This window comes from Propithecus coquereli, unplaced genomic scaffold, assembly GCF_000956105.1.
Source record: "Propithecus coquereli isolate 6110/MARCELLA unplaced genomic scaffold, Pcoq_1.0 Scaffold142, whole genome shotgun sequence".
Classification (NCBI taxonomy): Eukaryota; Metazoa; Chordata; class Mammalia; order Primates; family Indriidae; genus Propithecus; species Propithecus coquereli.
The window spans coordinates 844,731-865,460 of record NW_012138525.1 but is presented as its reverse complement, the minus strand read 5'-3'; the positions used below and the strand labels follow the sequence as shown (position 1 = coordinate 865,460).

General features: G+C 62.8%; 1 protein-coding gene across 2 annotated transcripts; it reads right to left on the bottom strand.

The window, feature by feature from the left end:
* Positions 1 to 369: 369 nt before the first annotated feature.
* Positions 370 to 20,416, bottom strand: RALGDS (ral guanine nucleotide dissociation stimulator). Of its 2 annotated transcripts, none has more exons than XM_012639813.1 (18): positions 20,183 to 20,416; positions 11,577 to 11,687; positions 10,453 to 10,646; positions 9,807 to 9,902; positions 8,857 to 9,050; positions 8,211 to 8,653; positions 7,760 to 7,975; positions 7,377 to 7,480; positions 6,875 to 6,959; positions 6,575 to 6,643; positions 6,083 to 6,169; positions 5,712 to 5,744; positions 5,292 to 5,413; positions 5,017 to 5,112; positions 4,525 to 4,726; positions 4,093 to 4,335; positions 2,906 to 3,020; positions 370 to 1,412 (listed from the first exon to the last, which is right to left on the bottom strand). In XM_012639813.1, exons 1-18 carry the CDS (start codon positions 20,363 to 20,365, stop codon positions 1,237 to 1,239), a joined length of 2,769 nt encoding a protein of 922 aa, XP_012495267.1. In that variant the 5' UTR covers positions 20,366 to 20,416; the 3' UTR covers positions 370 to 1,236. The 2 variants fall into 2 exon arrangements, with proteins under 2 accessions (XP_012495267.1, XP_012495268.1); XM_012639814.1 differs by having other exon boundaries at positions 9,807 to 9,866; positions 20,183 to 20,400.
* Between the last annotated feature and the right edge of the window lie 314 nt (positions 20,417 to 20,730).

The following is a 20,730-nucleotide window of genomic DNA, read 5'->3' as shown; positions in this document are numbered from 1 at the left end:
CCATGGACACACTGAACCCCGCGGCCTCCTACTCTGCCATTTTCTGTTGTAAATGTTATCTTTAAAAGACACCCAAATGTCAGAGGTTATTGCTATGCACCTCCGACCTCTAGTCCCAGGAGTTCTGTGGGACTGTCTCAGTGCATCGCCCCGTTCAATGGCACTGAAATGATCATCTTCCCTGTGAAAGCTGGACTTGGGCGCTCCCTTCTGTGTGCCTGAGAAGTGTGGCTGGCACTTTTCACTTCTTCCGCACAAAAAAAATTGACAATCCTGCAAGATTCCTCATTTGAACATGGAATGTGAGAGTCCCTCTGTCATTTAAATTATGACAGGAAATGAAAGAACAAAACCACAATGACCAGGCTGTAGTAGAAACAGGACTTTAATATAATATTCAAGTCTAGCATTTGCTATTTACAACAAATAAATATTGCCCCTCCCCAATCAGTAAACATTTTTTTCTTCTTATACAAATATTCGATCACCTCCCCACCCCAAACCCTCCTTCCCCAGCAACCCCCGTCCTGTGTGGTCCTGTCAAGCCCAGGATGCAGCGGCGAACGGCACTTGCAGTGGCGTGAGAGTCAGCATCGATGGGACTCAGCTGGGACTGTCCTCACTCCCTGGGTGAAGAGTGTGGTCCGTGAAGAGGGTTTGTCTCTCCTCTCCCGGGGAGGGCTGGGGTGAGTGGTGGGCGGGACTCCCTCACTCTCAGTTGGCCCTGATGATGGAATCTTTGGTGCAGCCTAGAAAGGCTAGAGTGGTGGGAGGAGGGGCCAGGACCCCGGCAAAGGTCACAGGCCAGTGCCCGTGGGCACGAGGAGAGAACTGCAGTGGTCAGACCTGGTGGGTGAGTGGGTGCTCTGGGGTGCCTGTGGCACAGGTGGCAGTGACCTGCACCTGGGAAGGTGTCAGGGAAGTGTACAGAGGCAGCGCCCAGGGGCAGGTACCATGGTACCAGGGCACCATGCCCGTTGGCACCGCTCCTTGGCAAAAGTCAGCTAGTCCTCTGGTTCCAGAGAGCAGAAGGCACCTAAGGCAGCGAGTGGTCCGTGGGAGGCCAGGTCAGCCTGACGCGCGGCAGGCATCAATCCCGGCAGCAGGAGAGGTTTGGGATGAAAGTGGAGTCTGGGGTCCCCTGGGCTGGCAGGTGGGCGGAAGGTGCCCGGCGGGCCTGGGCCACTGTAGTCTGTAAATTCTTAGGTCCCGGCCAGCCAGACCCGGGAGATGCCCTCAGAAGATGCCCTTGGCAATCTTGAGTCCTTTCTGCTTCATGCGGGGGAGGGTGGAGCTGGCTCCGTGCTTGACCTTTGCCCCTTTGGTGAAGTTCCGCTTCTTCAGGACAAAGTCGTAGTTGGCGGCAGAGTTCATGGCATAGAACACGTTGGCGTTCTCAGGGATCTTCAGCTCTGGTGAGGGAGGGGCAGAGGATGGTCGCCTGTGTTCCTAGGGGACCCACAGGACACCCCCACCACCCGAGAGCCCCTGTGAGGGCAGCCCTGAGATCCCCCAGTCCCGCTCCAGGAACACCAAGGACTCCCCTCAATGACTCCTGCCCGAGGACAGACTCTGCCCAGGCCCTGATGAGACCTAACGGTTCTTGTTTAAAAAGGGCTCTGACTCCCGAACTCCCAGCCTGGCCTGGAGCTGGCAGTGGGTCATCCTGTCCCCCTGTCCGGCTGGAACAGGCTTTCTAGGACCTTGACTATCTCCCCTCCATCCTGCCCTACTCGGGACAGGCCTCCTGCGCTGGGTTCCTGGGTGGCCTGCACACCTCGTGGGGCCAGGCACTGGCAGGCTCTTGGTGCCTGTCTGCCACGGGTCTCCTCTGGCCCAGAGCCGGCCGTGCGGCTGTGCGGGGCTGGATCCGTGCTCCTGCTGACGTCATGTGGCTCTTACTCTCGTTCCTTAACCTCTCTGGGCCTCAGTCCTCTTTATCTGTGTGACGGGGGTGGCACCTACCTTGTCTGCCTAACCATGATGGTGCAAGACACTGCAGGAGGATCTAAAATACAACCTCTAGGGACATGGGAGTCACTGCTGACTGTCTGTGCTAACGGCGGGGGTGGTGCTCAGTTCATTGGAAAGAAATCAGAGTGACGGTGACCGCATGGCTAACCTTTACGGTGCGTATCTATACCACATGCTTCTCTGTTACACGGACAGGCCTGACTCACTGGCTATTTCATCTCCATTTGGGGGATGAGAAAAGGGGCATAGAGGACTTAAGGAACTCGCCCAAGGCCTCCAAGCCCAGGGCCCCTGCCTGAGCCCGCACTTGCTCTTTGATGTCATCCGTTTCCTGGCTCTAGAATATGGCGCTGGCTCCTCGGTGGTCTCTGTTTTGTTTCACTCTCAGACACTCACGGGTTTTAACACTTGATGCCCAGTCCGCGCAGTTGCAATTCTTTCTGAAGCACATATTTTCCTGTCTTAGCCAGAAAATGTCCTTTTCCATGTGCCATTTGGCCCCTTTGCCCCACCATTGCTTTTTTTTTTTGTTCTTTGTTGTTTTTGGTTTTTTTTTTTTTGGAGACAGGGCCTCGATCCGTCACTCAGGCTGGAGTGCAGTGGTGCAATTGAAGCTCACCGCAGCCCCTAGCTCCTGGGCTCAAACGATCCTCCCACCTCGGCCTCCCAAAGTGCTGGGATTACAGGTGTGAGCCCCCGTGCCGGGCCTAACGTCAGCTTTGAACTGCGTGTTCATGCCCGGGGAAGGGCATACGCAGGCAGGTCCAGCAGCTGCTGGGGGCAGTGAGGAGACACCAGGGGAGCCCGGGGCCGCCCTGTGCACAGTGCCCACCTGCCCCTGCGGGCGAGTTTTCTGAGGCCAGGCCTGGGGCCGGGCAGTGGTGCTGACCCAGCCTGCCCTGCCACCCGCCCGTCTGGTTCTCCAACTTACTCCGATCGTCTGAAATGATCTGCACCAGCTCGTAGTCCTCTGGCTCGTCCTCATCCAGGTTGTGTTTGTCCATGGCCTTGCGGATCACGGCCGGAGCCTTATCTTGGCTGGTCACCTGGATTGGGGCAGGGGACAGGCCATCAGGGCCCCTAGAGTGGCTCCCTCAAGTGCAGTGGCCAAGACCCTATGGAGTCCCCTCAGCACTGAGCACAGGGGCTCACAGCCTCTGGCCAGGTGCTGGGTCCAGGGGGTCCTTGCCACCTTCCCATCCTCCCTGAGGGAGGCTTCCACGTAATGAGGAGGGGTCTTTCCTCAGGGGCTCCTGCGAGAGCCTGCTACCCCCTCCCATGCTACCCTGGGAAGCCGCTTGCCCCAGGGGCAGGGTAACAGCCCCAGTGAGCCTGGCGGACAAACAGGGAATGGCCCACGCCCTGGGGGTAAGAGAGGAGGTGGCCGGGTGCCCACTGGTGGTCAGCACAGGCTGATCCCTGGCTGCCTCGGCCCTGAGGGCCAGAGACACACATGAGACTTAGACCCAGGGTCATACAGGTGGCTGCTTAATGACAGCCTTGCTAGCTCCTGGCAGTGGGAGGCTCAGAACAGGTTGGGCCTGTGATGGGGCACTTGACCCAGCATGTGTGGGGACTTGTCTGCAGCAGGAGCCCTGGAGGACAGGGAGAGCCCCCCAACACCCACACACATCCTGTATTTCCCACTGGCTCCATCTCCAATCCTGTCCAGACTGACGCTGCTGGTCACCTCCAGCCTGCTGCAGCCACCACTCTCCTGGCTGGGACTGCCCCAGAAGGCTCCTAGGCAGCCTCTCTGCATCTCTGGCACCAGCCCACTCCCCAAAGACAAGCCAGCAGTCACTCGCTGCCCGCCTCTGCTCCACCCTGCAGCGGCTCCCGTCTCCCTCCACGAGAAGGTCAAGGTCCTCGTGGTGCTCACGGGGCCCACACAGCCCAGAACCCAGACGTGTCCCTGACATCACGCCATTGCTCCTCCGCCGCCTAGTGCGCTGCCCGGCTGCTCCCTCCGACCCCGCGGGCCAGCCCTTGGCGCCCACCGCTATCTCCTTCATCTCTGCATCTGGCTGACATCTGTCCTTCCCACCCCTAGAAGGCAACCCCCGGAGGGCAGGGGCGGCACACGGCGTTCCACAGTGCTCGACGCGGCCGGCTCACCAGGATGCTCTTGTACATGTTGCCGTTGTCCACGTCCAGGCTGACGCGGATGATGCAGCAGTCGCCCACCTGCTGGTTGTAGAGCGGCAGTGAGGAGCCGTGGCTGCAGACCCCTGAGACGGAGCGCTTGTGGGTGCGTGTGGTGGCCACAGGCGTGGTGGAGGCCGAGGAGGACGAGGTGCTGCTGGAGGCAGAGCTGATGCCCGAGGTCTCCGGAGATGACTGGGACGCTGACTCCCAGAACTGCGGGGTTCAGCAAGTCAGCAGCAGCCCGGACCCCGCCCGGCACCTGACACGGGCGGCCGGCTGGGGGTTTCCCAGCAGCTGTGTTCAGGAGCCAGGGCTGCTTGGCCCCTGTGTGGGTGCAGAGTGGGGAGCCGGCATGGGGGGGGAGGGGCGGGGAAGGGTGTTGGGGGGACGGGCGGCGGTCACCTTTTTCTCCTGGCCGTCGGGGGACTCCGGGACAAAGCTCATGTTGATCTCCTCCACGTCGGAGCTGGAGGAGCCGGCGGAGTGCACGCTGAGCGCGTCCGCGAAGTCCCCGCTGCTGAGGTAGGGGCCGCACCTGAGCTGGTCACAGGACTTGGAGTGGGAGCTGCCGCTGGTGCTGAGCTCTGTGCTGGGGGCCTGGCGGCTGGATGGAGGGCCTGCTTACTTGTGGGCCTCCGCAAGGACACCCCACTGCACACTCTGCACCCAAGGCACTGTGATAAGTGCTTGGTCAGTCGCCAGTACCCTGCACACCCCGGCTGCGTGACAGACCATTTAGCATCACCCCAGTTCACAGAGGAAGAAGCCAAGGCCCAGAGCGGTGAGGGGACTCGCCCCCATCACAGGGCTGGGCAGCAGCAGGTGGGATCCCAGCGCCAGCCCGACCCCAAGCCCACCATCAGCCCCGCAGCTCCCGCCTGGCCGGGCGCTTACTCGCTCCACCGCTTGACGATGGCCACGTTCTTCTTGGTCTTGAGGGTGTTGCTGGCCGACTCGGAAGGGGGCTCCAGCTCACACGACAAGTTGTAGCTGCAGGGAGAGGACGACTGTGTCTACAGGGGCCTCGCTCAGTCTCCTCCCAGCACCTGCCCAGAAGCTGGCGGCCGAGCACCCTGGCCGACCTCGGGCACAGGGGCCAACGCTGTCCAGAGGCCACGGCCGCAGGGAGCACCTGTCCTTGCCGCCCCCGGTTCCTGCCCCGGCCTCACCTCTCAGTCTCGCTGAGCCGCTCCAGGGCCCGGAACCAGGCCCGGAAGTGCTCCTCGGGCGCGATGCTGTAGTTGTTGCAGGCCGACTGCAGCAGCTTGATCTGCGCGATCACTTCGAATTCCTGGGGCCGGAGGGGAGGACAGGATGGTGACCGGGCCTGGGCAGGGGCCAGTCTCAGGGTCTTTGCTCTCGGGGTCTCCTCCCCTCACTGCTGCCATCTGGGCCTCCCTGTTCTTAGAGCTGGGTTCAAACAGCCACTCCCCAGGAAGGAGTCCTGGATTCTAACCTCCTGTGGGAGGGACTCCCCTTCTCTCCTATCCAAATGGCCCCAAAACCTAAGAGGGTGGCGCATGGAGCCGGTGTCCTGCCCAGGTAGGTCTGACTCCCACCCGTCCCCCAGGAGGCCTGCAGCTGCTCACCTTCCTCCTCTTCTCGAAGTTGATCAGTCTCCCCTGGAAGATAGACAACGTCCATCAGAAAGTGCCCGCAAGACTGGTACCACCTCCCCGCTCACGCTGCACTATCAGGAGCGCCCGCCAGGGGGCAGGGTGCACATGGTCCTGGACTGGGGCGGGTTCTGGGCACGGGGTGGGGCCTGGGTCAGAGGCTCAGGGGGCTTCTTGCCAAACCCTCTCTGAAGACAGTGGATGGACTGCTTGCCCTCGCTGCTGGACCACCTTCCCGCCCGTGTCCAGCTTGGCCAAACCCTCCTGCAGCTCCATGCTCAGGCAGCTTTGGGGCGTCACCACCCAGGCCCCGGCTATCCCCCCAAGCTCCCAGGCTCACTTACATACAGATAGTCCTTCATGGCAGTGTCCAGCATCACCAGGTCAGTGAGGAATGTGCCCAGGTAGGGGACGGTGCCCTGGATGGCTCCCTGCAGTGTTGGGTCGGGGGTGGCAAGTAAGTTCCAAGGCCCCTCCCTGAGGCTTCTTGGCCTCAGACCACAGCCCCCACCCCTCACTTGGAGCAGCCTGGGGACCTTCGCCCACCTCCCCGAGGCCCCGTCCTGGCCTCCATGGACCCCAGACTCCCTCCAGCCGTCTCCCAGCCTGGCTCTGGGAGGAAAGTCATGTGGCCTCGCCCCAGCCCCACCCTGAGCCCGCTCCAGTCCCCTGCTCTGATGGCTGCAGCTGGTCCCCCCAGGACACCAGCTAGTCAGGGAAGCCCTGCCAGGGTCCAGGAAGCCTCGTGGGGCGTGCCAGGCATGGTGGCAGGGAGGACAGGGCTGGGGGCCTCCCCCGCTGACTCCCAGGCCAGGCCTCCCCTCGGGCACACTCACTGTCTCCTTCGGCCGCTTCTGGGCTCTCTTGGGGTTCATCTCCAGGGTGGCAAACTTGGAGGTCCCCTCCTGCCAGGGGTGAGGACGAGGTCAGCAAGGCCCTCCTCCCCTCAGTCCTCACCCCTGCGCACCCCTGACCTCAGGCCCGTCAGCGCCTGCCTCTCGAGGCCTCTGCGCACCCCATGGGCAAACAGATGCCCCCTCCCCTGCGTCCAGACGAGAAGGGACTGGAATTTTCCAAAGAAACTTTCGGTGAGATGCTCATGCTCCCCCCTGGCCCCCCATCCCCGCTGCCCCCACCTTGATGAGCAGCTCTCTGCTCAGTGAGTAGTTGTTGTCATCTGAGAAAATCTCCGACAGCTTCTGGAAGATCCGGAAGCTGTCCCTGTAGGAAGGGCAAAGGAAGGAGAGAGCTGGGAATGGTGGGGAGGGGCGCGAGTGCAAGCCTATTTTATCGTGGAACACACAGGTCCCAAAATGCCCAGATGAGTGGCTTCCAACAGGCTCCACGGGCGAGGGAGGGGCCTTCACATTGGCACGATGGGGCCCCCATTCCCACCTCTGCCGAGGGGCTGCTCCCACCAGTTCCCCAGCGGGCACAGGGCTCTGTGGCTATAACGTCAGTACCAGAAAGTCTCTGACGTGGCTCAACCCGGGTCTGAGACGAGGAAGCTGCACCCTGAGGCAGAGCTGCCAACTCAGGCGACGGGGGGTCTCTGCCCTCGGGGCTCGTGGCCTCCCGAAGGCCACAGGCTCCCTGTGGGAGGCCCCTGGTGGCCCCAGCAGTGAGAGCTGTGCCCACCTGGAAACCTCCTCCCACGTCTTCTTCAGGCGGTGGATGGAGTTGCTCTGCAGGGCGGAGAGGACGGCGTGGAGGGACGAGAAGTTCTTGAGGACGCGGCACTCCTGGGCAGGCGAGAGAGCCAGCTTCGGTCCCCTCGGCCGGGCCCCTCCAGGCGGGCGCCCTGGGAGCCCCCGGGGGCAGGCTCGGTGTGCAGAGGGCAACACTGAGGGGAGGATTCTATCCCAACCCGAGGGAAGCGCGTGAGGAAGTGAGCGTCCCAGCAGTGGGAGGAGAGCGGAGCCCAGCGCAGCCTGGACAGGAGAGGCTGGGGCCTGCGTGGGGCGTGGGCCAGAGACATCCTGAGGGCAGACAGGGGTCCCCGGGTCCCTCCTGCAGCGTACCCTGGCCACCTCGATCCAGTGCTCCACCACCCTGGCCCTGTCTGGGGCCTTCATGCTCCGGTCCCCGAGGCAGGTGGTGATGACGCAGTTGGCCACATTGTTGAACTGGGCGACGGTGGCACGGATGGTGGGTGCCAGGTGCTCCTTGCCCTTCTTGTCCCGCTGGGACCAGATGGAGCCCAGGCAGTGGTAGGGCACCACCTTCTTGAACAGCTCCTGGGGAGGAGGGGAGGTGTCACCAGCCCTGCTGCAGAGGGCTGGGCAGGTGCTTGGGAATCTGAGGGTGTGGCTTGAGCCCCGTGGGGTTAAGAAACTTGCCCACATCACTTGGTTTGTAATGGTGGGGCTGGGATTTGAACCAGAATGCTGGTTCCAGACCAGGGAATGGCAGGTGCGGGCAGCAGATGCCCAGAGGAAGGCCCGCCCTGCCCTGCCAAGCCGAGCTGCTCACCGCGTCCATCAGCGTAAACTGCTCGGCCACCAGGTCGGGAGGGAACACCAGGAGGTGAGGCTTCTCCTCACTCAGCCCGTTCTCTGCAACCACAGGTGAAGGCCAGGAAGGCTCTGGGGATGGAGCTGGCGTTGGAACTGGCTCTAGCTCAAGGGTCTGTGACAGAGCTGGCTCCAGCTCCGGAGCTGGCATGAGAGGTGACACCAGAACTGGCTCTAGCTCGAGAGGTGGCGCTAGAGCTTCCTCCAGCTCGGAAGCTGGCGCTGCTTCCTGCTCTGGCTCTGGGGCTGGCACTGCCTCCCGCTCTGGCTCTGGGGTTGGCGCTGGCACAGGACTCGGTGCTAGAGCTGGCTCTAGCTCCAGAGTTGGTTTTAGAGCTGGCGCTGGAGCTGGCTCTAGCTCCAGAGTTGGTTTTAGAGCTGGCGCTGGAGCTGGTGAAAGAGCTGCAGGAGAGAAGTTCGCTGTCACGAGAGCCTTTCCACGTGCCTTTCCAGACACACAGAACACCCCCACCTTCCAGAGAAGCTACCACCCCTGAGCCCACACCAGGACGCCCTCCCAGCTGCGGCCTGCAGCCTGGGTGCTCTGGGCTCCTCTGTGCTCCTGCCCAGCTCGCCGTGTGGCCAGCACCGACCCCCATCCTCACCCTCAGGCTCTGCCTCGAGGGCTTCCGAGTGCTCCAGCTGGGCGAGGAGCAGGTGGGCACGGCGCTCCAGATCCGAGCCGGGCATGTTGAGCTGCACGTAGGCCACCAGCTGCTTGAGGCAGGGGAAGTCCGGGGGCTGACAGAAATCTTCCGAGTACTGGTCCAGCCAGGTGCCCAGGATGGAGGAAATGGCACTGGGGGCAGGTGGCAGCAGCAGAGTCAGAGGCCTGGCCTCCCGTTCCCTGGCCCGCCCTCGGCTCCATCTGGAGGCCAGTCCACCCAGCCCAAGCCCCCTTGGCTGTCCAGGCAGGGGCTGCAAAGAGCCTTGGTGGAGGGAGCTCTTGGTCAGTGGTGCGACCACCTGTCTCCTTCTTCCCAGAAGGTGACACGCTCCTCTTCCTGTCTCCCGGGGCCTTCCCTACTGGAACGTAAACTCCAGGAGGGACCCATCCTCCTGCCCAGCATTCGCGGGTCCCTGGGGGCACCTCGACCTGCAGCCCGTGTGCTGACGTGCTGCCTTCTCTGCGAGCCGCGTGTGGGTGCCGTCTTCCTGCCGATACTGCTAATACTTTCCCAAAGGGTGGCGTGCGGCCTGCCCTGAGCACTCACTGAGTCCCCGTGAATAGCGGCTGAGCCCGCCGAGGAGCGGAGCGGCATGTGAGCGGGCTGCTCACCCCTCCTGTCCCAGGCCCCCTGGCTTCGGGCACTTGGGCAGGCCCAGCTAGGACGGCACCACCGTGGGACAGAGTCTCAGCCTCCCCTCTGCTCCCCAGGGCGCTGGGACTCTGTCCCCAGCTCTCTGTTTTCTTTCTTCCTGAAGGCAAAACCCCAGACCTCAGCCCTTTAGCGGGAACCACAAGCCTCGTGGGAGTCAGGGCTCTGCCCAGCCCAGCCCCAGACGCCCCCACCATGGAGACAGGAGCCCCCCTGCTGGCCCGACGCCCACTCACTTTTTAAGTTGGTCCTGGGGTCCGCCGTCCTCGTGGGAGTAAGGGAGGATGCAGCCGTATCTAGAGGAGGCCGTGAGGGCGTCACATCTACCGTACCTGCTTACGACGTCTAGTGTTACTGTCTGGCTCTCCAGCTGGAGTGGAAGCCCAGGAGGGCAGCAATTCTTTCTTTTTTCATCGAATTGTGCTAAGGGCACAATTAGAAAAGTGCCCGCACGCAGTAGGCACTTCACATATATTTACTGAATGAATGAGCCCTGCCCAACCCCTGCCCAGGTATGATGGCTCTGGAGGCCCCCAGACAGCCCCTTGATGGAATTGGTGACCGCCTTTACAAACGGGCAAGCAGCTTTGCCAAGGCCACAAACCATGGGCGAGACCAGGGGCAGAGAGCTTCCTCGCGGGGGAGCGGAAAATCGGAACGTGAGCCACCCAGCCCCAGGCAGCCCTCCCCAGGGCCAGGTGTGGGCGAAGCACTTTCTGCGGCTCACGCCACCCAGTCCTTACGACAGCTCTGGGAGGTGGGTCCTCTGGGCAGCCGGTTCTCCCATGGAGAACTGAGGCTCAGGGAGGTGACACGGTATTCCCAAGACCCACTGCCGGGGCGGCGGAGTTGCTGCTGTGCCGTGCAGGGATGGCCGCTCACCTTTTGAACAGCAGGTCCAGCACCTGCTGGGTGGTGGTGAAGGCTCTGTAGGTGCACAGGAAGATGGTGACATAGGAGAGGTCGCTGCCCTGGAAGGCGGGCACCAGGTGCTCCACCAGCTTCTCCAGCGTGCCTGCCTTCACGGTCCGCACCTTGCAGGTCTCGTAAAGGTTCAGGGCCGACTCGTTCTCATACTGGGTGGGACAGAGGGGGACGTACAGTTGGTGGCAGCACCACGCATCTCCAGGAGGGCTGGAGGCTGGAACTCGGACCGAACGCCCAGCGCCTGACCGGCGTGTGGGAAGAGGCGGGGCGTGAGTGCCTCTGGTGGAAATCTTTAGAAGGACAATTAGAGGTGTGGGAAGGACTCAATTACTAGCACCTTTAGGGCAGTCTGTTGGCTGAGTAATGACGGTGCTGCCCCGTAGCCAGAGCGTTCTGTGAGCGAGTCCTAACAAAACATTTCCACTCTAGAAATGAGGAAATAGAGGCTTATCCTGGGGTGGGAGGCACAGGACGTTCCCCGCAGCACTGCTGAAACGGCCTCAGAAAGGATCATGTCCTGGCCCCTCAGCAGTGGGGACGGAGCTGCAGAGGTAACTGGCCTCCCTCTGGAATGTCACGCAGCTGAGTCAGGCCCCAGCTCCCAACCCGGGAGGGCCGGGGGCTGTGCTCTGTGGGACGGCAAATTGCAGAGAAGGGCGTGTGATAGCCTGCGTCCCGCTCTTTCCGGGTGAAGACGGCATAGACGGCCCTACTGTGCGAGATGCTGTGTGAGGCTGGGAGGAGATGTGGGGGAAGTCAGGCTGATGGCTGCACGTACACCTGGGGACCGGAGTTACAGCAAGGAAACCCGTAGTACTACATGAAAATATTTACGGCCTGCCGTGAAGTGAGAACTGCACGGAGGTGTCTTTTCTGATATTCGTGGTCATACGGCAATGGTGCCTTTGCAGCTGGCCAGGCCTGGGCTGGACCCTGAAGACTAGGGACGTGAGGGCCCAGATTCCTTTGGGAAAAGCACTGTGGGGCCCTCAAGTGGGAAAGCCCTGGGAAGGAGCCCGTGGAGCCGCCAGGGCAGTACCTGGGTCCCAGGCCCAAATGGGGACCCAAGCCACACTCACCCCGAGCCAGCGCTGGCCCTTGCTGGCACCGTGGTGCAGCTGCACCCTGCGCAGGGAGATGGAGTAGACGACCCCGTTGATCAGCTCCTCGCCGATCTCCTGTGTGGAGCTCTGCAAAGACAGGGCCCAGCAGCCGGGCGGTTCGTCAGGGGCCTGCTGCAGGGGGACACCCCGGGCAACCTTCCGCATGGGCCTCTGGTCTGGGGTGAAAGCAGACGATAGTGCAAGGGCTCGGGCTTAACCTCAGGGCAGAAGGCTGCTGCCCCAACACTGCCCTCCCCACCCGGGGTGTGAACGCGAGGGGCCCACCCGGCTTCCAGGCCCCCAACAACCTGCTCCTGCCCAGGACTGGACCACTCCTCAAGCCGGCCCCTCCAAGATGGGTATTGTTATTCAGCCATTTCACAGATGGGTAAATGGAGGCTGAGAAGGGCAACTAGCCCAAGGTCGTGCACCTCAGTCTAAATGATGCAGCTGGGACCCTGAGGCACGGGCAAAGCCAACTGCCTCTGGGCAGCTACACCCCCGAGAAGGCGTCTCCCCAGGGCCACCCTCACACTCATCCTCCTCCGCCCAGCCGGGGGCCTCTGCTGAGCCAGCAGCAGTGGGCAGCTCCTCCTGGCCCAGCCCTGGAGTCAGCATCACGGGTCTGGGGCATCCCTGACGGCCACATCCGAGGCCATTTCCTTCCCTTTCTGCTCATTCACGCCTTGTGCCTGCTTGGGCAACAGAGGAGTTCCCAGTTCCCCGTCCATCGTCATGTGAGGGGTGCGTGTGAATGGTGACAGTGTCGGAATCCGGGCAGACGCTGGGTTCCACAGAACCCCAAGCCCACAGGGCCCTGGCTGGGACGTCATGTGGCTGCTGTCCACATCCCCGGGCAGAAAGGAAAGGTCCTTGTTTTAGGAGACAAAGACACCCTCGGTCAGGCGGGCTGGCCAGGGGGCCGCATCATCGGGGCCAGCCAAAGCCGAGCCACTTAGCCACAGCCGCCCCGGGCTCACAGCTCCCTCTCCCGCCTGTGCCGTCCAGGGAAGGGGTGAGCTTGCAGTGGGGAGGGGAGCTGGGGGTAAACATACAACCTCTGAGGCTTTAGGGAGGAGCTGGGAGGTACAGGGTCCCCTTGCAGATGCAGTCAGCGCCCCAACCCGGGTGGGCCTGGAGCTCAGAGAAAGTGCTGACTCGGCATGGGCCATGCTGCCGGACCCTGCCCTACAGCCCGGGCAGGGCCAGGTGCCCAGCATGTCGCGGGCCGTGCCCACCCTCAGAATCCACTTCCTCTGACCTGAGGTCGCCCTCCCACGCTGGGCTTCCTACCAACTGGAAGGCTGCAGACATCACCCTGGGCTCCTGGCCCTCCCCCTCCTCTGAAGGGAGAGCTGGCCCTGTTCCTTGGAAGTTAGCAGGGACCGCACGGGCACGCCCACACCCCCTAAGCAGCCTGCGCCTGGGGCGGTCCGGCCCTTCCGCCCACAGGAAAACTGAGACAGATGCTCACTCTCCTTTTCCTGCCTGGCGTGTCTCTCCCCTGCCTAGAAAGTCACCCCTGGGAAGAGACAAGCTTCAGAGGCTACAGCACCCAGAGCCCCTGACCACCCTGGTCTCCTCAGAGGTCCGAGACTGCCTCCTGCAACGGCCAGCAGCTCCGCTGGGAGGGTCTCTCCCTCTCCTGGGGATTTTAGCCACATCTGGACCAGCTGGGAGCAGAGAGCTTCCTGAGCGCCCACGTCATTGGTGGCACAAGTCTCACACAGGAACTTCCTGCCACAGGACATTAACCCTGGGGGCCTAGCACAGCACCTGCTCCCACCTGGGTTTCATCAGTGCCTGCTGGATGGAAGTGTGTCCCCAGCCAGGCCCACCCACAGGAGGGGCTGGGGCCAGGTGGCCTCGGCCGCCCCCTCGGCTCCTCAGTGAGCCGTGGGCCTCGTAGCTGGCCCAGCCGTGCAGTGTCATGTGATCCCTATGCCCTGCCCCCACCCGGGGGGCCCTCTTCTGCTAGCCAGGTGGAGGGGAGGGGTGCAGGCGGGACGCTGAGAGCCACGCATGCCTGGGATGGGGGAGCAGCCACCCTGTTGCACAGATGGGGGGATGCTCCCGCCCGGGGGAGCTGACCCTGCCTAGTTCTTTCCCGGCACAGCAGGAGCAGGCATGACACAGACCGTGAGAGCACTGCTGAGCACAGACACTGGTTCAGCCGTCTGCCCAGGGACAACAGAGGCGCTGGCTCCACCGCCCTGGGGCTCGGGCAGAAAGCGGCAGGCCTCTCTTCTAGGGGCAGAGAAGGAAAGCAACAGACAGGCCTGGCATATGCCCCTGGGACCCACTGGGCAGGAAGGGCAGCGCCCTGGCCCCCTGGCCACCCTCTGTTAGCAGAGCAGACAGCCCATGTGGGCAGTACCAGGCCCCCAGAGCCCTGCAGGCAGGACTGGGAGCTCAGGGGGTGGGCGGAGCAGAGGGCCCAGCAAACAGCTGATGCAGAGAAAATGCCTCCCCTGAGGGCAGGCGTCCAGGCAGCTCTGAGCAGGCTGTTAGGAGGAAAGAATGCCACATGCATGGCTGTGTCCTCAGGGGACACTCCCGTCCCACCCCCAGCCTGTCCCTGGGGCCCTGAGTGGCCCCCACACCCCACTGTCCTTGGGCACAGCCTGGAGCCCTGAGGATGAGGCAGGGAAACTGGGCTTGTGTGGCGTCTGGTTAGTGTGTCACTTGATCAGCCTTCTCAGGGTGACAGGCGAGCAGGATGCCGTGTCCCTGGCTGGCAGAGAGCAGCTGTAGGCCCTGCCCAGATGCCTTCCAGGTAGAATGGGGGTCTCAGGTGCCCTTCAGGGCTGGCACTAGCCCTGCCATCTCCCCAGAGGGCAGCCCACACCTGCACACGCCCGGAGGTACCTTCTCCCCTCCTCGTCACCCCTCCAGTCTAGCTCCCGGCTCACATGCACGTTTCCTTGGAAACGACAACTAGGGGCCCCCGGCCTCCTATGACTCTAGCCGCAGGCAGCCCGGCTCCTCCTGCGGAACGCTGGCCGAGGGCTGAGGCGGAGGGAGGAGGGGGCTCCAGCCCGTTCCGTGGCATGCTCCGTGTCCCTGTCTGGCCCTCCGGGCCTACGTGCGGAAAGATTCAGCACACTCAGGCAGGGTGGGGTGGCTCTCATAGTAGTGTCGCCACGAGCATGAAATTACCCTCAAGGACGTCACTGCACCCCTCTGAGCTGCTGTCCAGGTCCACTGAGTCACCGCAGGTCGCCCCAGGGCCCTCACCAACCACCTGCCAGCACCCTGAGGCTCTGGGAACACGAGGCCCCCCACAGAGCCCGCCAGACCACAGTGTGCCAACTCTCGTGAAGGGGTCAGACCCCCAGCTCTGCCGAGCCCTTCGGCCTCAGTGAGCTGGTCTGTGAGCTGGGAAGATGGCAGCAGGTCTCCAACAGGCAGCGGTGGGGTCAAGAGAGAACGCAGACGCTCAGCGACTGGCGCTGGGACCGATGGCGGTGGCGGTGTCCAGCAATACCTGACACGCACTGGCCCCCCGGAACTGGTGATGAACACTGGCGGGAAAAGCCTCGCGGGAAGCCTCTCTGAGAGCTGCCTGAGGCCTGGGGACCTGGAGAAGGGCCACATTAAAGAGGATGGGTCACCCTAAAATCCTGCAGGCAGGAACAGCTTCCTGACTTTTTAGCCTTTTGCCTGAATATAGAAGCCAAGACACGAAGCAGAACAGAGAGGGCCGCTTGTTCTGTGCACAAGCCCGGCTCCCAAGGACAGCGAGTCCCACGGCTGCTGCACACCATCCCCACGGACACAGGTGGCGACAGAGTCCGGGGGGGAGGTCAAGGAGAGTGTGTCCAGGCCATGTGAGAACCCACAACTCCTCAAGTCCATGTCCTGGCTTATGTCTTTGACCATGAACCCCAACAAGGGAGGGGGAATGAAATGCTGCGTACCCACGACCCTCCTGCCCTCCGCCTGCCCCCAGTTCCAGTGGGCGTCCTGCACCCTGATCTCCAGGGCATGGACAGGGTCCAGCAGGGACATGAGGTCAGCCCTGGGTGTGAGTGGGCCACACTCCTGGTCCCCAGGCACTGCAGCCCAAAGAGGCAGCCTCCCCAGGTCTACACAAAGTGCCTGGTTGTCAGGGCAACCAGAGAGCTCCATGACCCCAGGAAGTGGAGTCTGGGGACCAGCCATTCCATCTCTTCCGAAACCCTCCGTGCCAACCGTGCTACTCGCAGATGGGAAAAACATGCCTCAAGTGCAGGCGGGGAGACCTGGCCCTCCAGGTCAGCCACAGGCTTTGCGCAGCCCCGGCCTCCCGTCTGTTCACATCAGCTCCTAACTGTCAGGCAAGCAGGCCACCCCGGGGCCAGGCCGGAGAGGGGTGTGGCTGGTGGCAGCTGAGGAAGAAGGTGGGCTCGTCCCAAGGGGGTGTAGGGTGGGGCAGCCTGAAGGTCCGGATCCAACACCAACACCGATGACCAGTGTGCAGCATGTGCGGGCACTTCCTGGGCGCCCGGCCCCGCATTTAGTCCTCGCAACTCCGGCCCCACAGGCAGGTAAACAGGCGGGCAGGAACTCGCCCCGTAGGGAGCCAGGAAGTGGCAGCCAGGATAGGGATTTGAACCCTGGCCTGCCGGGACACACCCAGGCCTGACTGCTGCCTCTGCCATGGTCACAGCCCCAGAGCAGAGTCCAGCCCCCACGCAGAAGAGGGGCCAGAGGAGAGCAAGGGCTTCCTCAGGTTGCACAGCAAGCTGGAGGGAGGGAAGGTCTGTGGACACGCCCTGGGGGGAGAGGCCTGGGAGACACTATGCTCCCCGAGGTCAGCTGTAAGACCCAGGTCACAGAAGCCTGGTGCTGATGTGGCAACACGCCCTGGGAGCCAGGGCACGGGCACCTAGAAGGCTTGGGCCACTCCCCTGGCACCTAGTCAGAAAATATTAATTGCAGCAGCTGCTCCCTGTCCGGCCCTGACACTGCGCCAGGCACTGTGCACACTGCTTCCCAGGCCTCCTGTCTCACTTGGTCCTCACGGGAACCCTAGAGGAGGAACTGGCTTCGTGTCCATTTAACGGATGAGGAAACCAAGGCTCAGAGAGCAGGAGCAGGCCTAGCTAGGGCTGCAAAGGGGCCGAGCTCCTTGCCCTTTGGTTCAGATGGACAATACGCCTCTAGGTGTGACTGCAGCATGGGCTGCAAAGGCATCAAAGAGTCCCTGTGAAGAGAGAAAAACGCCAACGCTACACCCTCGGCCAAGAACCCTCCAGACACAGGCCCTCGTGGGTCCTCCTGCCCTGTGTGCTGCAACCTTGGGCTGTCATCCCGCTCCCTCCCTGGCCCACGGGCAGCCAAGATGTGCAGAGGTGGGGATTCGGGTCTGCTCAAAGTTTGGCTTCTCCTGCCCAAGGCTGCAGGCTTCAACTTCTACCTCTTCAGTCGCTTTGCTGGAGCTGTCTGTCCAAGAACACGGCATTTCTGGGCCGGCAAGGCTGCAAGCCTAGTCATGGGACAGGGTGGCCACAGCACGGCCGTACCACGCCGTGGGAGCCAACTGGGCAGCCAGCCAGCAGCCCCTGGGAACTTGTCCTCAACTGCCTGGGCACGGCCTCCTGAAACAGCCCCCACAGCCTCCTTCAGAGCTGCCTGCTGAGGGCCAGTGATAAATCTACCCAACCCCTTCTCACCGGCAATGCAGACAGGGCCTGGAAACATCCAACCTGCGGGTTGAGAATGGGACTCCAGCCCCGCTGATGGGCAGTTTAGTATCTCCCAGGGCTGTCGCCCACTCCTGCTCCAGGGCCATCCCTGAGCCTCCTGGGAACCAGTCCAGCATGCCCAAGTGTCCCCCACCTAGAGAAGGAATAAGGACCCAGTACCGGCCAGCCTGGCCCCTCCTTTCTCTTCTCTTGGGGAGAAGTAAAGCAGGAGTAAAGCAAGAGGGGAACCTGAGGGTCTTGGGGTCTGCCCCTTTGGCGTGGGTCAGGAAGCCCTCCTAGAAGATTACAGTACACACACTGGAATACACGTAGGACCGCAGGCTGAGCACAGGCTGCGCCCACGCCCACGCAGGGACAGGCCCCTCAGGCCAAGCCTCTGGGCCTCCAGTGTCAAAGGTGTTGCTGAGCCCTGGGAGTTAAACCTAAGACCTGCACGCAGTCTGGGCAGGACACAAGAGCGAGTGGGCAGGAGGCTGGAGGGAGACTGTCCCCCGTGAATACAGAGCACCCCTCCTCACCCACACACTGCCCGCAGGCCTGCGCTGCGGCTGAGCGGCTTGTGCAGTCTAATCATCTCTAGCGCCTCAGTAGTTTTGTCTGTCAAACGGCTGGGACTATTCGACCTCACAAGGACATAATGCATGCATATTATTCAGCACAGGGCGTCCCAAAACATGCTTGCTCTTATTAGCTAGTATTTTAAGCCTGTGAGGTCCAGCTGTGGCCTTGCTTCCTCCTGGAAGTTCTCCCCCGTGTCCTCTGGCCCAAAGCACTTTCCCTCTCCTCTGGCCTAGAAGCATCCCTACCCCTCACCCGACCAAGGGGTTTCTGGGTTACCTGGCTGGGCCTCTCCAGTGAACTCTGCCCTATCCTTCTCTGACCCCCGATGGCTCCTGCACACAGCAGGCACCCCACAGAGAACACAGCCCATGTTCATATCCTGGCTGTGACTCTTGGCTGTGTGGGTGTTCAGGTCAGACACTTCACCTCTCTGACTCTCAGTTTCCTAGAAGGTAGGGTTGGCACCTACTCTGTAGGGTTGGTCTAAGCCAGGTGGAATGAGGTCGTGGTGCCCGCAGCTCTTGCCTGGCTGACGCGATGGCCTGCCTGGAGACAGGGGCATGGAACCTGACCTCCAGAAAGCACAGGATTGCGCAGACCAAGCTGGGTCATTGGTGGCTTGGCTCAGAATTGAGATGACAAGCGGATGCCCAGATGTGCGAGGACATCTGGCAGCCCAGAAAGGGAAGGACTGGGTGGAGGCTTGGTAGGGAAACAGGGATGGGGGAAGGAAGGCAGAAACTGCCTGGGGGTTTCCAGAGAGGACAGGGACCACAAGTGGGCCGCTTCAGCTCCCGCACGCTTCAGCCACCAGGAAATCAGCCCAGGATGGGGAGGGGGGAGGTGCTGGCAGGAGGGACAGGGACTTCCCCAACCCCTCCCCTGGGCCCTTGGTAAATGGTCATTGTGTTCGGTTTCCGGCAGTGGCCTCCTCTCCTGCCAGGACCCTGGTTTTCCTGCCCTAGCCAGAAGCTTCCCCTTTGATTCTAAATAGCAGCCACAGGCTGGATCTCAGTGCTGAGGCTGGGTGAGGAAAAGCCTTTTCCCAGCCCCCCTGGCAGAGGTGGAGCTCAGCTCTGCCTCTCCCGAGGTTCCTCAGGGATGCAGACAGAGAGTGGAGAGAAAGCAGCCCCACCCCGGCAGGAACCTGCCCGGCCCCTGTGAGCTCTCGGCCAGGACCCTCCCAGCACACAAAGCACGAGTTGCTGCCAGGCGTGATGAAAGCCAGATGAGTGCCGGGCTGGTGGCAGGCCTCCCCCTTCAGGGGTCCCTCTCCAGCTGCCAGTGAGGACCAGAGCTCTGGGTGGATGAGGGCTGAGGGAACACTCCTGGCCCAGCCACCTGCCTCACTCGGGAGGAAAGGGTCTCCCAGGCCTGGGGTTCCCCCAGCAAGAGCTCTCCCCCAAGCTGGGCAGAGAGATGCGCTTTAGCCAGGCCTTGTCTAGGAACTGGGACCTGAAGAGGCTCAAGACCCAGGCTGACAATCACAACAAACTGTGGCCTAAAGTGCTGAAGGGGACCCTAAACAGCACGCGGGCTGGGGACCTTCATCGCTAAGGCTTTGGCCCAGCCAGAGCCCTGACATGCCCTGAGTCCTCCGACCCACGCAGAGCAGGGTGAGAGCCATCTCTGAGTCCCACTACCTCCGCTGCATGGAGTGAAGTGCACAGTCAGGCAGGAGCCAGGGGGCACCACCCATGGCCCCCGGCCCAGGGCACACGAGAAACCAGAGTCCCAGCCCTCATCTAGTCACCCCTGCCTGCACCTAAGACAGGCACACAGCCCCCTTCTCTGAATCCTTTCAAGCCCGGACAGATTCAGGGTGCTGCTGCTCTTTCTAATCAAGCAGAAACAAGTCACGCCCGGGCCTCCTCACCACCTGGACACCTAGCCCCACATGCTGGAGGCCCGCTGCTCCCTACCACCGTCCCCCACCCTCCTCTGGGCGGCCCTGATGTCTCCCTGGTCATTAGACCCATTCTGCCCCAAGGGAGGCGCACTGGAAGGCCCCTGGGGTCCCAATCACCTCTAAGGATTCTAGGATTCTGTCACCCTCCACCACTTGTCCACACCCGCACCCTAGAGCCTAACGGTGCCCTGCAGGCCCTGGGACGGAATTGAGGGGGCAAAGAACCGAGCTGTGGTCCCGAAACTGCCATTCGAAGCGCGCTGGCAGCCCCGTGCCCGCCGTGCTGGCTTGGCGCTGGAGCAAGGAGGGGATTTCTGCGGAAGGACCCCCATGTGGAGCGGGCCCCCCAAGACCCCAGGCCCGCCCAGCTCTGCGGAGCGTCGGGCCCTCCGACGCCCGCCGGCGCGACCGCGCTCACCCACCTCCAGGCGCGGCAGGTCGGGGTCGAGCTGCGTGAAGCTGTGCAGGACGACTGGGCAGCTGTCGGGCGCGCCCACCTCCAGGCGCACGGCGTCCCACACGCTGCGGCTCCGCCGGGAGTCGGGGAACAGCGGCTCGGCGCCGCCCGCAGGCCCGGCCGCCTCGGCCCACATGTGCTGCACCATGGACGGCTCGCACGGCCGGCCGGGCCGCGGAACCCGGGGCGGCGCCCGCGCCGCAGGCCGGTCTGGGGTCGGCCGAGCGGGCCGGGGAGGCCGCCCCCGCGGGGACGCGGTTCCGGCGCGCGGGCGGCCCGAGGCCTGGTGACAGGTCGGGGCGGGCGGGGCCGCGGAGCCCACCTGAGCCCACCTGTCCCCTCCTGCGGGCGGCCGAGGGCCTGCGGGGCCGCCGTGCCCGGGGTGCGGGCCGGGGTCCTGAGACGCGCGACCTCCGCGGGCGCTGGGCCCTGCCACCTGCGGGCGCCCGCGGCTGGGGGGACGCGCTTCCTTTAAGGGTCGGCATTCTTTACACTTCTTTTTTCGTTCTTACT